Here is a 15,215-nt window from a genome sequence, read left to right as displayed (position 1 = left end):
TTTTCGGAAACTTCAGATCGTGCAGAATGAGGCTGCGAGAGCAATCATGGCTTCCCAGGTATGCCCATGTTACACCAACACTCCGCAGTCTGCATTGGTTGCCGATCAGTTTCCGGTCACAATTCAAAGTGTTGGTTATGACCTATAAAGCCCTTCATGGCATCGGACCAGAATATCTCCGGGACCGCCTTCTGCCGCACGAATCCCAGCGACCAGTTAGGTCCCACAGAGTTGGCCTTCTCCGGGTTCCGTCGACTAAACAATGTCGTTCGGCGGGACCAGGGGAAGAGCCTTCTCTGTGGCAACCCCGACCCACTGGAACCAACTCCCCTCAGAGATCAGAGTTGCCCCCACCCTCCTTGCATTTCGTAAGCTCCTTAAAACCCACCTCTCTCGTCAGGCATGGGGGAATTGAGATATCCCCTTCCCCCAGGCTTTTACAATTTAGGCATGGTATGTTTGTGTGTATGTTTTGCTTTTTTAATAATGGGTTTTTAGTTACTTAAATATTAGATTTGTCATACATTGCTTTATTATTGTTGTAAGCCGCCCCGAGTCTACGGAGAGGGGCGGCATCAAATCAATCAATCAATCAATCAATCAATCAGCTCTGTGAATTAATGGCCATAATATCCAGAGATAATTTAGATCTGGTTGCCATAACTGAGACATGGGTTAAGGACTCCAATGAATGGGAAATATCCATACCAGGATATACATTGTATAGGAAGGATAGAGAGAAGGGGAGGTGGAGTAGCCATTTATGTCAAGGAAAGCCTAAAAGCTTTGCCGTCAGGCATGGGGGAACTGAAACATCTCCCCCTGGGCACGTTTACTTTATGCATGGTATGTCTGTGTGTGTGACTGTTAGCATATGGGGTTTTTTAAATATTTAAATATTACATCTGTCTGATTGCTTATGATTTGTTTTTACATGTTGTGAGCCGCCCCGAGTCTTCGGAGAGGGGCGGCATACAAATCTAAGTAATAAATAAATAAATAAATAAATAAAAGCAACATTAATTCAAAATACATGTAAAGAGCTGGAGACTGTCTGGGTTTGCATGCAAACTAAAGACGGTTCTATCATTAGAACTTGGCTGATCTATAGGCTTCCAGGGCAATCTGAGGATCATGACAACAAGATGGTGGATGAAATTACCCAAATGGCAGTAAAGGGAAGTATTGTGGTTATGGGTGATTTCAACATGCCTGACGTTGACTGGAATATCCCCAGTGACCTTACATGTAGAGTCCCTTACAGGAGCATCTCTGGCACAGCTGACTAGAGGGGAGAATATTCTACATTTAGTTTTTACGAATGGGAATCAGGTTTCAGAGGTTAAGGTAGGAGAAAATTTAGGTTGCAGTGACCACCTATGTTTGTGGTTTGATGTAAAAACTGATTGTGAGCAATCCTATACTACAACCAAAGTACTGGATTTCAGAAAACAAATTTCAATGAAATGGGGGAATATTTAAATAATGAATTAAAGGGCAGGGATAAAATGGCAGGAGCGAGCATTCAGTGGAATGAATTTTAAAAAGGCCGTCTTAAAAGCCACTGGACTGTATGTAAGGCAAATAACTAAAGGTAAAAGGAAGAAGAAAACACTATGGTTTAGTAATGATGTAAGGGCTATAAATGAAAAAAAGGCTGCCTACAGGAGGTATAAAGAGTCTAGAAGTATAGCTGACAGAGAAGTGTATAAAATGAGACAGAAGGAGGTGAAAAAGATAATATATGCTGCTAAAGCCTCAAAAGAGGAAGAAATTGCCAAATCTGTAAAGAAGGGGGATAAAACCATCTTCAGATATATTAGTGATAGGAAGAAGAAAAACTGCAGCATCACAAGCTTAGTGGTGGGGATAATACATACATTTATGGGAATAAGGAGGTCGCTGACCATCTCAATAGCTACTTCTGTTCAGTTTTCTCAGAAGGCAGCTTACAATATAATACTATGGGTGGATATAACATTGCTTCCAGCTGCATGGATTCAGCTCAAGTGATCTCAGAAGCTGATGCCTTAGAAGAACTTGAACGATTAAAGATAAATAAGGCAATGGGTCCAGATGGCATCCATCCCTGAGTTCTTAAAGAACTCAGATATGTGATTGTTGTCTCCTTGACTGATTTGTATAATCAATCCCTGTTAACAGGAGATTTCCTGATGAGTGGAGAATGGCCAATGTTGTGCCTATTCACAAGAAGGGGAGTAGAAAAGAAGCTGGTAACTACAGGCCAGTCAGCTTGACATCAGTTATAGTTAAAATGATGGAGACTCTACTCAAAGAGGATAAATCAGCACCTAAAAAACAATAAGTTATTGGACCCAAACCAGCATGGCTTTACTGAGGGCAAATCATGTTAGACTAATCTCATTGATTTCTTTGACTATGTCACAAAGGTGTTGGATGAAGGTGGTGCCGTGGATATTGCCTATCTGGACTTCAGCAAAGCCTTTGATATGGTTCCACATAAAGAGCTGATAGATAAATTAGTGAAGATTGGACTTAATCCCTGGATAGTTCAGTGGATTTGCAGATGGCTGAAGCGTAGATATCACAGGGTTATTGTTAATGGCGAGTATTCTGAGCAGAGCCTGGTTACAAGCGGTGTGCCACAAGGGTCTGTTCTGGGTCCTATTCTTTTTAATGTTTGTGAGTGACATAAGGGAAGGTTTGGTAGGGAAGGTTTGCCTATTTGCCAATGACTCTAAAGTGTGCAATAGAGTTGATATTCCTGGAGGCACCTGTAATATGGCAAATGATTTAGCTTTACTAGATAAATGGTCAAAGCAATGGAAACTGCAGTTTAATGTTTCAAAATGTGAAATAATGCACTTGGGGAAACGGAATCTTCAATCTGAGTATTGTATTGGCAGTTCAGAAGAGAAGGATTTAGGGGTAGTGATTTCTGGCAGTCTCAAAATGGGTGAACAGTGTGGTCAGGTGGTAGGAAAAGCAAGTATAATGCTTGGCTGCATAGCTAGAGGTATAACAAGTAGGGAGATTGTGATCCCGCTGTATAGAGTGCTGGTGAGACCCAATTTGGAATACTGTTTTCAGTTCTGGAGACCTCACCTACGAAAAGATATTGATCTAATTGAATGGGTCCAAAGATGGGCTACAAAAATGATGGAAGGTGTTAAGCATAAAACTGATCAGGAAAGACTTAATGAACTCAATCTGTATAGTCTGGAGGACAGAAGGGAAAGTGGGGACATGATCGAAACATTTAAATATGTTAAATGGTTAGATAAGGTTCAGGAGAAAGTGAACACAAGAACAAGGGGGCACAATCTGAGGTTAGTTGGGGGAAAGATTAGAAGTAACATGAGAAAATATTATTTGACTGAAAGAGTAGTAGATGCTTGGAACAAACTTCCAGCAGACTTGATTGGTAAATTCACAGTAACTGAATTTAAACATGCCTGGGATAAACATATCCATCCTAAGATAAAATACAGGAAATAGTATAAGGCAGATAGATGGACCATGAGGTCTTTTTCTGCCGTCGGACTTCTATGTTTCTACTTATACATTTCTGTTTACATATTTACATATTGTATTCCTATTATTAGTACTGTGTGTATAACTGGTTGGGTTTTACACTATATAACTTAAGCCAGCAATGTATGGTTAAAGGAATTAGCCCACTACTGTTTTAAGAGCTGGTGTTGCAGTCAGCTATAATGCATTCTTTTGCATGTGGTGATTGTGCCCCGAAAGAAAAAGATATTGGACTAAAATATACAAATGGCTACAGGAAATAACTCAAATATGAATAGAATTTACACCAGAGCTCTTCCTCTTGGGAATTTTTTAAAAAAAAACTACAAGAAAAGCATTAAATACCTAGTATTACATATTACCTCCGCAGCTAGAATAATATTTGTGCAATTCTGGAAAAATCCAAAAATTCCTTCAAAAAGTATATTTTTAAAAAAAAAATATGAATGTGCTTTAATGGATAGACTCACAATAGAGTTGCAGGACCAAAAAGATTTGGATTATTATGATATTTGGGGAAAATGGTATCAATGGGTTGCAAATAAAAGTTAATATAGGTTTTAGGTGTTAAGGAGTAAACTGTGCTACTCTTAAGAGCTACAAGAGATGCACAGAGGAAAACATGGAGGTTGAAGATATCCAGCTAATATCCCAGAGATATGAGCAGTACTTCAAATAACCAGACTACATACATTAAATATATAAATATTATTTACATTAGGCAAATATCATAGTCAGTAACAGTCCTAGTCATTCATACATGTACAATGCAAGTCTTACTCAATACATATACAGACCAACATTGGAACACATAGTTCTTACTACACACAGTAGTCCTTACAAACCAGCATAGAATGAGAGAGATATCAGAGAGAATCTCCGTAGGAAAAGAGTCTCTAAGCTCTGCAAAAGGGAGGCACTGCTGATTCCTTCTTATAGCTGACTGCAACACCAGCTCTTAAAACAGTAGTGGGCTAATTCCTTTAACCATACATTGCTGGCTTAAGTTATATAGCGTAAAACCCAACCAGTTATACACACAGTACTAATAATAGGAATACAATATGTAAATATGTAAACAGAAATGTATAAGTAGAAACATAGAAGTCTGACGGCAGAAAAAGACCTCATGGTCCATCTAGTCTGCCCTTATACTATTTTCTGTATTTTATCTTAGGATGGATATATGTTTATCCCAGGCATGTTTAAATTCAGTTACTGTGGATTTATCTACCATGTCTGCTGGAAGTTTGTTCCAAGGATCTACTACTCTTTCAGTAAAATAATATTTTCTCATGTTGCTTTTGATCTTTCCCCCAACTAACTTCAGATTGTGTCCACTTGTTCTTGTGTTCCCCTTCCTATTAAAAACACTTCCCTCCTGGACCTTATTTAACCCTTTAATATATTTAACCCTGCTGTTCTGTTCGAAAAAACTCCCTAATGTTATGTTCCTGGGTCTATTTGACCCGGACTGCAAATTGATCATTTTAGGTACTTATATTTGGTCTTTTTGAAAGCTTTTTTCACCTGGAAACAAGTTTGAACATTTCTGCACAGAATGGAATGAAAATTGAACTGAAAAAATTAATCCTTATTGGTTTATTTTGCACATAAATGTGCCTCCCCCCCGTTTTTGTGAAAGTTTTTTCAATTTATGGATAGTTTTGCTTGCAAAATCCATTCTATTTTACTAAAGTTGGTGTGGGATTGGTAGCTTGAACCTTTCTGAACATAATGATATGAAAATTGAACTGAAAAAAATGATCCTTATTGGTTTATTTTGCTCATAAATGGGCCCCCATGCTTATACTCAAATAGGCTTATACTCGAGTAGGCTTATACTCGAGTATAAAATGATATGGTCTTATATTCAAAAATAAACCAATAAGAATCATTTTTTTTCAGTTCATTTCTATTTTTCTTATGTTTAGGATTGTTCAATTTAGTACAGTGGTACCTCGAGATACGAGTTTAATTCGTTCCGGACCTGGGCTCTTAAGTCGAGCAGCTCTTATCTCGAACGACTTTTCCCCATAGGAATTAATGTAAATAATTTTAATTGGTTCCAGCCCTCAAAAAACTCACAAAGTTAGTCTAAATTATGCAGAAAGACATGTTTTTAATGAAGAAATGTACATGTACATATAAATGAATAATGTAGTTTCTTTCACTTAACTTGTAAACTTTCTTAAACTTTTAAATTTACATATGTTCAACTTCTCTGCCACCCAATCCTGTAGGACAGAGGTCCCCAACCCTTTTTGCACCAGGGACCGGCTTTAAGCGATCAAGAGAGGAATGGGTGAATGAATGGACGGAGGGTGGGAAGGAAGGGGTTGGGGGGTTGGGGGGATTCTGGAAAGCCCCCCAGGCCGGCAGCGACCTTTTAAAACAGCCGCGCCGTTTGCGAGCTAACTCCTGAAGCCAAACGCTAAAGGCGAACTTCCGCGTCCTGGGCTCTCAGCAAGGGGGTTGCATGAGAGACGTGGCAGTGTTCTCTCAGCAGAGGCTGGCGAAGGTGATATTCAATGTCGGGGGCGCACGGGCGGTTGCGCGCGCTCCCTATCTCCCTGCTAGCCCACTTGGAATGTGAAATTCAAAACAGCGTTGGGATCCCCCCACCCCCAGCAGAAGCCAAGGACCCCCAGAGTGGGGCGGCAGGGGAGGCGACCGCCTCTCCACTCACCAAGTGCTGGGATACGAGCTGAGAAGAGCCGGGCTGGCTTACTTTCCTTCCTTTCCTCGCTGATGCAGAGCCACTCGAACAAAGCGTCACACCCCCCTGACGCTTTTGGCGGCAAAAGAGCCCAGCGTCGCTTCGGAAGCCGCCGAAAGCGTCAGAGGGGCGCGACGCTTTGTTCGAGTGGCTCTGCATCAGCGCGGGAAGGAAGGAAAGTAAGCCAGCCCGGCTCTTCTCGGCTCGTATCGTGGATTTGAGCTCGGGAGACGAACAAAAATGTCTCTCCTCTCCCAGCTCTTATCTCGAGTAGCTCTTATCTCGAGCAGCTCTTATGTCGGGGTTCCACTGTATATCAAAACTTTTGAGTTTATTGATAATTTTGCCTGCAAAATGCATTCTATTTTACTATTCTATTTTGGTGTGGGATTGGTAGCTTGAACCTTTCTGAACATAATGATATGAAAATTAAACTGAAAAAATGATCCTTATTGGTTTATTTTGCTCATAAATGGGCCCCCATGCTTATACTCAAATAGGCTTATACTCGATAGTAGGCTTATACTCGAGTATAAAACAATAAACCAATAAGAGTCATTTTTTTCAGTTCATTTATATTTTTCTTATGTTCAGGATTGTTCAATTTAGTATATCAAACCTTTTGGGGGGAAATTCCTTAGGGATTTGTAGCCTTAAAAAATATAAATTGTCACGAAATTCAAAAAGGATGGGGGGAGGGGCTTTTTGATCAAAATAAAAATATAAGTCTCAATTTTTCCAGTTCAATTTTCATATCATTATGTTCATAAATGTTCAAACTTTCCAGTGGAAAAAGTTTTCAAAAAGACCAAATTCAAGTACCTAAAAAAAATCATTTTGATCCGGGTCTATATGACCTGAACAGAGTAAACGTGACTTTTTTTTTTGCGAAGAAAATAATTTTTCCTCCACCCCCACAAATATTTTTTTGATGATCTGCATTGTTAAATTGAGTAAATGAATGCCTAAGATTTTAAAGAATATTTCGGATTTGGAGCATAAAAAAATAAAAAGTGAAAATGGTTGCAAGCAGCCAAGGGGGGGGGAGGCCTTATTTCTGATGTTAAAAAAACAGTAAGAATCATTTTTTTCAGTTCCTTTATATTTTTCTTATATTCAGAAATGTTCAAGCTACCAATCCCACACCAACTCCAGTAAAATAGAATGCATTTTGCAAGCAAAACTATCCATAAATTGAAAAAACTTTCACAAAAACGGGGGGGAGGCACATTTAGGTGCAAAATAAACCAATAAGGATTAATTTTTTCAGTTCAATTTTCATTCCATTGTGTGCAGAAATGTTCAAACTTGTTTCCAGATGAAAAAAAGCTTTCAAAAAGACCAAATATAAGTATCTAAAATGATCAATTTGCAGTCCGGGTCAAATAGACCCGGGAACATAACATTAGGGAGTTTTTTTGCCCAGCAAAAACTAAGCCCCCCACCCCCCCAAAAAAATTCTCATAGAGAGAACCCCTGAAATGATGAAAAGTCATGAAATTTCAAGTTTCAGATATGCAGGGAAAATGTTTTACAGGGGACTCAAACTTGGTTTCGGGTCACATACGACCCGAACAGAACAGCAGGATTAAATGTTTCGATCATGTCCCCCCTTTTCCTTCTGTCCTCCAGACTATACAGATTGAGTTCATGAAGTCTTTCCTGATACGTTTTATGCTTAAGACCTTCCACCATTCTTGTAGCCCGTCTTTGGACCCGTTCAATTTTGTCAATATCTTTTTGTAGGTGAGGTCTCCAGAACGGAACACAGTACTGTATTTCAAATGTGGTCTCCCCAGCATTCTATATAGCGCGTATATTGGATAATAAGAATAATAATAAGTGTAATGTAACTGTGTGTAGAAAAAATGGAAATATGTAACAATGCAGAGTTGCTCAAAGTATTTTATTATTGTTTTTAAAGAAAAGGATTGAAAACCAATAAAATATATATTTTTTAAAAAACCATGATTGATGCAGTCATTCCTGGGAGCTGAGCCACCATTCAAAGAAACAATGCAGAAATTGAAATAAAGAGCAAGGGGTTGGGCTAGAAGAAGTGAAGGGCTACCAAAAATTATACTACCACACTGTGGCCGTGGCTTATGCATTTTCTTTCAACATCTTTCTGTAAATTGGGTGCTCTGGGGTGGAGCTCCATTTTCAGTACCCCACTGCATGTCCCCCTCTCCGTCTGGGCAGTAGCCCACCCCTGGCTAGAAGACCTCCAAGTCCTTTGCAAGTCTGTTATTCTGTATTCTGCAAGCGACCCATGTGGGACGTTTTCTGGCTGAAACAAGGCTGTTTCTCTGACTTGCCTGTCAGCACTGCCCTTTCAGCTTAGAGCAGGATAACAAAAGCAGCACTGTTACTCTCCTGCAACCCAGGGCAAGACAACTAGAAAGGGAGAGGCGGTTGTTGGTCACTCTAGGACAGATGAGATGGGACTCTTAACTGCTGGAAGAAAGGACTCTAAGTTGCTTCTTTCCTTGTTTAGTTTCCACCCATTGTTTCTTGTTCTACCCTCAGGTGGTTTGTGGCAACCCCTGAGATATCAGAACACTGCTCTCATGTCTCCCCTGGTCCTTCTTTTCATTGAACTAGTAATTTCATTAAACTACAATAATTGGACTCATTCGAGACAATGATGAATTCGCATGCAGACAGGATGTTGAACAACTATCCTTGAGGTGTGACCAGAACAATCTAGAACTGAACACACTTAAAACTGTAGAAATGGTGGTAAACTTTAGTAGAAACCCTTCCACCCTTCCACTGCTCACAATACTAGATAACACAGTATCAACAGTAGAAACCTTCAAATTTCTAGGTTCGACCATATCTCAAGACCTAAAATGGTCACTTGACATCAAAAACGTCATCCAAAAAGCACAACAAAGAAAGTTCTTTCTGCGCCAACTCAGGAAACTCAAACTGCACAAGGAGCTGCTGATCCAGTTCTACAGAGGAATCATTGAGTGTCATCTGCACCTCTATGACTGTCTGGTTCGGTTCTGCAACCCAACAAGACCGACACAGAATACAGAGGATAATCAGAACTGCAGGAGAATCAATTGCTACCAACCTGCCTTCCATTGAGGACCTGTATACTGCACGAATCCAAAAGAGGGTGATGGAAATATTTACTGATCCCTCACATCCTGGACATAAACTGTTTCAACTCCTACCCTCAAAACGACACTATAGAATACTGCACACCAACACACAGAGGAGTTATTCTCCGAACGCCATCACTCTACTAAACTTGTTGCTTGTATTCTAAGATTTTTATTAATATTGATTGTTTCTTCATTGCTTATTTGACCCCTATGACAATCATTAAGTGTTGTACCACATGATTCTTCACAAATGTATCTTTTTCTTTTATGTACACTGAGAACATCTGCACCAAAGACAAATTCCTTGTGCGTCCAATCGCACTTAGCCAATAAAGAATTCTATTCTGTTCTATTCTATTCTATTCTATTCTTTCTAGCGATGCCCAGTTCCTGCAACCATTCTTTGGATGTTTTAGCCTCCATCCCCCTAATCATCTTTGTTGCTCTTCTCAGAACTCTTTCTAGAGTCTCAACATCCTTTTTGCATCTTTACAGACTTTTAGCTATACAATTTGGGATGAACACCCTTTGAATGGTGTAGGAGAACGATTGGATTTCCACTCTACAGGAAAATTCTCGAGTGTGCCAAAATGTATGTTTGTAAATTTTGTAATGTTTTGTGTATGTAATAAAAAAATTTAAAAAGAAGAGACAGGACTGCTATTTGTCAGAAATGGTGTAGGGTCTCCTTCATGGATGGGGGTTGGACTAGATGACCCCCAAGGTCCCTTCCAACTGTGTAAAACTATTAAATCTGTTAAGCTATGATAAAAATGCATTTCCTTGGTCTTATGACGTAAAGCAGAAGAAGGAGGGCAAAAGTGAAGGTGTAATTCATTTAGGGAATGATCAAGTCATAAACTAGATCTCACCTAGCTCAGTATTGGCTCTATTTGCACAACCTGTTTAGACAAGTTGCTTAAGTAGTGGCTTCACTTGGACAGAATACAAAGGGTTTTTTTGTGGCGAAGGGCACTGGGCAAAGGCCATTCAATGAGGTCAGAGCTCACATTAAGTTGCAAGTGCGAAAAATAAATTAGTGCAGGAACTGAGTTCCACTCCTGGTGTACAATGGCCTTTGAGCAACAGCAGCTCACCAACTTCAGGGTGAGTCACCCTAGTTGGAAAAACCAAGGGATCTCTCCAGATGATGGGAGTTTGCCATTCTTCAAAGCTGAAGGAGCATCTCGGCACTCACGAGAGCATCAAGAGAAAAAGACCTTTTGAGAAGGGATGAGACATGGGCAATTATAGTGGATAGAAACATAAATGGCAGAAAAAGACTCATGGTCCATCTAGTCTGCCCTTCTACTATTTCCAGTATTTCTATGTTTATCCCAGGTATGTTTAAATTCAGTTACTGTGGATTTACCAACCACGTCTGCCGGAGGTTTGTTCCAAGCATCTACTACTCTTTTCGTAAAATAATATTTTCTCATGTTGCTTCTGATATTTTCCCCAACTCAACTCAAATTGTGCTCCCTTGTTCTTGTGTTCACTTTCCTATTAAAAACACTTCCCTCATGAACTTTATTTAACCCTTTCACGTATTTCAAGCTTTTGATCGTGTCCCCCCTTTCCCTTCTGTCCTCCAGACTATACAGATTGAGTTCATTATCATTGATGCTTTCACAAGACACCCTGTGATCGTACCATATTTTTGGGAGTATAAGATGCCTCCTTTCCCCCTAAAAGAGGCTGAAAATTTGGGTGCATCTTATACTCTGAATGTAGCTTTTACTAAGCTTTTTTTTTTAACCTTAAGAATGTACTAACATGATATTCCGGGCTTTTCTAGCTAAGCGATCTTTCCTCTGTTTGTTTGTTTCATTGCTGCTCCCTCTGACAATCAGCTGAGCCTTTTTTCAGCTCTAACAAGGTGCTAACGAGTGAAGGGATCTTTGATGCTTTGCTAGCAAAGTAATCGTACCTTTGCCTGATTTCCCCATTGTTTCTCTCTGAAGAGAGAGAGAAGTGAAGTGTTTTAGAAACTGGTTTTCATCCCCAAACTTGGATTAAAATGAGCCCTGGCGGTACAGTAGTTAGAATGCAGTATTGAAGGGCTAACTTATTGCTCACTCCAGCAGTTCGATTCTGACTGGCTCAAAGTTGACTCAGCTTTCCATCCTTCCATGGTTAGTAAAATGAGGATGCAGATTGTTGGGGAAAATATGCTGGCTCTGGAAAGCACTGGGAAGTGGTATATAAGTCTAAATGCTATTGCTATTATTTCCCACATGAAGCGATATATACAGTAAGCCTGTGCTATAGCTATCGCTCTCAAGTTTGCCTTCCTTTCTCATTCAGGCTCATTTGCACCTAAAGATGAACTGCTCCAAGCCTAGAGGCAGCAACTAGAAGCCACCGATAGATCTCTCTTTTAGACTTGAAGGCCACCAAGTATCCAATAATTTGTAAGAAATGTTTGGAATTTAAATTTCCAGGGATAGAAAGCTGATGTACATCTTCTTACAGCCGGTAGACAATCAACTTTTAACGCCCCTTTATTTTCTGTAATAAAGATTTTAAGATAGCCAAGCCATATTGGAGAGAATGGAATGGAATGGAGCCGAGCCGAGAGCAGAGCTAGAAGCTTTGTGGGTTTCTATTGGAACAGTAAAGGATGCCACACTGGTAGCAAAGGTTGAGCTGCCTGCACAGCTTTGGGTGTCTTGTATGCGCATGTTTTTGCTCCTGCACATGTGCAGTGTTGTGGTTAGCTCTGGCCCAGCTCCTGCCCCAAGGAATGTGCAGGTGGATGTGGGGAAAACATCCACATGCCGCAGGCCTGTTTTGCTCCCGATGGAATCTGCCGACGAAGCCTCCTCTGACCAAGGAAGCGTGAGTGACAGGGAAGAGGGGAGTTTGGCAGACAGCCCAGGGGGAGATCAATCATCTGTATCATCCCTGGATTCTGAACAAGAATTAATGACACATCCATGCATGCGTAGAGTGATGCATAGGAGACAACAAGTGAAGGATTATTACAAGAGAAAATGAGGCCACCTGTGGTTGGGTGGGGCTGCTGTAATTAGTGCTACAGATAAAAGTGCAGCCTGGTGTTTTAGCCTCATGGCAGTTTATCTGATTCATTGTTTCATCAAGATCATGGGTTTTGTGCTGGACTTTAGAATTGGACTCAATTTCCCAGTTATTGGGTGAGCAATTGGATTGCATTTAACCTGTGCCTTGTGTGTACCAGAAAATCCCTTTGACATTTAAAAAGGGAGCTGTTTCTGTTTTTCTGTTTATAAAAACTTTTGGGTTTTCCTTTTATCGTGTGGTGTGTGTCTTCCTGGACTAATTACCCTGCAATTACGGGTGGTTGAAACATGCCGGCAGAACATCCAGGAAGCAAAATCTCACAAGGGGATGCATGAGTGAGCGGGATTTTGGCGATTTTTTGCTTCTGTGCACGCATACTTCCCCTTGTGAGATTTTGCTTCCTACACATGCACAGAAGCAAAACCATGCTGGGATGTATGCATGACACTCAAAGCTGCATGCACAGCATACCAGTAGCAGCAGTAGGCGCAATCTGCCTCTGGCTGGAAGGGACCTTGCAGCATTGGTGAAATCTAAAATTGTCCCCTACTAGTGCTGCGAGCGTGGCTTGGTATTGGGCATGGCTTGGTGGTCATGTGACTGAATGGGTGTGGTCATGTGACCAGGTGAGCTCAAACAATCAACTTTCACACTTCACACAGAAACAACACAAAAGCTCACACATAATGCAAAAGTAGCTGACTTCACACAAAATGTCCCCTGCAACAAGCAGGAATCTCACAGAGTCACAGAGAGCTCAAAAACTCACATTTGCACAAAAATAGCCCAAAAGCTACAGAACCGACTCACACACAATGCAGAAACAGCCAGACTTCACACAAAATGGCCTCTGCAAGAAAGCAGGAACCTCACAGAGTGACAGTTCCAACAAATAGGTAGTTTTTAAAAATGCTTTAAAAAACTTTTTAAAAAGTTTCCCATGATCGCCCTCTCAGGTGACTGTCAAATAGCTGAGAGTCAGGATTTTTTTAAAAAAAAAATTAAAGCATTTTTTTACTTCTAGCTTGGAGGAATGGGTAGTAATAATGATTTTAAAATTAAAAAAGGTTCATCAGCTGTGACAATCAGCTGTGCCACATAATCATGCAAAAACATTTTTTAAAACCTTTAAAAAACATTTGTACTACCTGAGAACAAGAAGTATTTGTTACTAACAATTCGGGCAAGCTGGCTTGAACTGGTAGCATTTCACCCCTGCCTCAAAGGTCATCTAGTCCAGCCTCCTGCTCAAGCTCGATACCTATAGCATTTCTCACAATTTTTATAAGTTTTAGCCAAGTCAAAATGAGGTGCCAATGTCATTTGGGAAGAGATCTGACACCATGTAAGGACTTCAAAGGTAACCCAACTCCCATCATTACACCCGTTATAGTCAGACGTGAAAGGTACTCCAGTCCAGCTGAACTGGTCAAAGGCCATCTGAGAAGAAGTTAAAATTATATATTTCCCCAGCCTTCCGTACTCACCACAATAGGCCAAGGGATCATGTAGAATTTCAACTGAAGCTGACACAAATGCATCACAAAAAGAATGACCGTCACCATCCAGAAGAAGATCGCTACAAACATCACCCAGCCATAGGACGGGTAGGGCTGGTAGTACGTGTCGGCAATCAGGGCCCACACCAAGCAGCCCAGCACCTGTGCAAAACACAACAACAAGAAAGTGGTCACACTCATCCTGGCATTAGATCACTATCTTCTTTCATCTACTGTATGTATATGCATTAGTGTTATATAATATACTGTATGTGAGAATATACATAGTTTTGTATTTATTAGGTTATCTTGTCATGTTTATGTAGTGTAAAATTGGAAGTGGTGACCTTTTAAAAACTGTATGCAATGAAATTTCATTTTAATGTATGCCAATTAGTGTACATTCAGTTATTATTCTATTCTATTTCATTCCATTCCATTCTCTATTCTCTTCTCTTCTACTCTCTTCTCTTCTATTCCATTCTCTATTCTCTATTTTCTATTCTATTCCATTTCATTCCATTCTCTGTTCTCTTCTCTCCTCTCTTCTCTATTCTATTCCATCGCATTTCATTCCATTCCATTCCATTCTATTTTCTAGTCTAGTCTAGTCTATGCCATGCCATGCCACTCCACTTCACTCTCTTGCCTAATAGAAGAATGGATGATAAAGGTGATGGAATTGGTGGAGATGACAGTTTTATTAAAGAAAAGATTCTATTTTTATTTCTAATGGGAAATCACTTGTAGGTTTTGTATTCAACACTGAAAAAACCACAACTTTAATTTTAGGTTCTGATGACTTGAAATCATTTAGAAATGTAAAGGAAACAATTGAGGTTGTAATTTATTTTTTATTTTTTTGCGTTCTGTGGACTGAAAAAAGTCTGAAGTCCCAATATTTTCCCCCACGATTTTTTCTGCATCTCTCTTCTTTCTTTTAAAACTTTTCTTAGCTTTTGCTTCTATTTCTATTTTACATTAAATACTATATTTTTGATGTATAATTTCCTGACAGTGAGAACAATTAAGAAACAGGATAGCTTGCTTCTAGAAGTGGTGGGTGCTCCCTGACTGGAGGTTTTCAAGAAAAGTGTCCACCATGCCACTTTGTCCTTCTAGCAAGGGAAGACCCCTGGCCGTTTGTTTTTGCCGAGAGAGTACAGTGGTATCTCTACCTAAGAACGCCTCTACTTATGAACTTTCCTAGTTAAGAACTGGGTGTTCAAGATTTTTTTGCCTCTTCTCAAGAACCATTTTCCACTTACAAACCCGAGCCTCCAAAACTGTAACCAGAAAAGGCAGGGAGAAGCTTCC

At 40.1% G+C, this 15,215-nt stretch overlaps 1 protein-coding gene across 1 annotated transcript in view; it reads right to left on the bottom strand.

Moving 5' to 3' along the window:
- Window positions 1-13,039: 13,039 nt before the first annotated feature.
- Window positions 13,040-15,215, bottom strand: part of LOC139155539 (plasmolipin-like) — a 29,031-nt gene continuing 26,855 nt past the window's right edge. Inside the window, exons 2-3 of the mRNA XM_070730716.1 lie at window positions 13,887-14,060; window positions 13,040-13,051 (exon numbers count right to left, since the gene is read on the bottom strand). Of these exons, the coding sequence (XP_070586817.1) occupies window positions 13,040-13,051; window positions 13,887-14,060 (186 nt within the window). The remainder of the gene's footprint in view (window positions 13,052-13,886; window positions 14,061-15,215) is intronic.

The sequence above is a fragment of the Erythrolamprus reginae genome, unplaced genomic scaffold (assembly GCF_031021105.1).
Source record: "Erythrolamprus reginae isolate rEryReg1 unplaced genomic scaffold, rEryReg1.hap1 H_28, whole genome shotgun sequence".
NCBI lineage: Eukaryota > Metazoa > Chordata > Lepidosauria > Squamata > Dipsadidae > Erythrolamprus > Erythrolamprus reginae.
The sequence above is the reverse complement of the archived record's forward strand: the minus strand, read 5'-3'. Positions and strand labels throughout refer to the sequence as shown.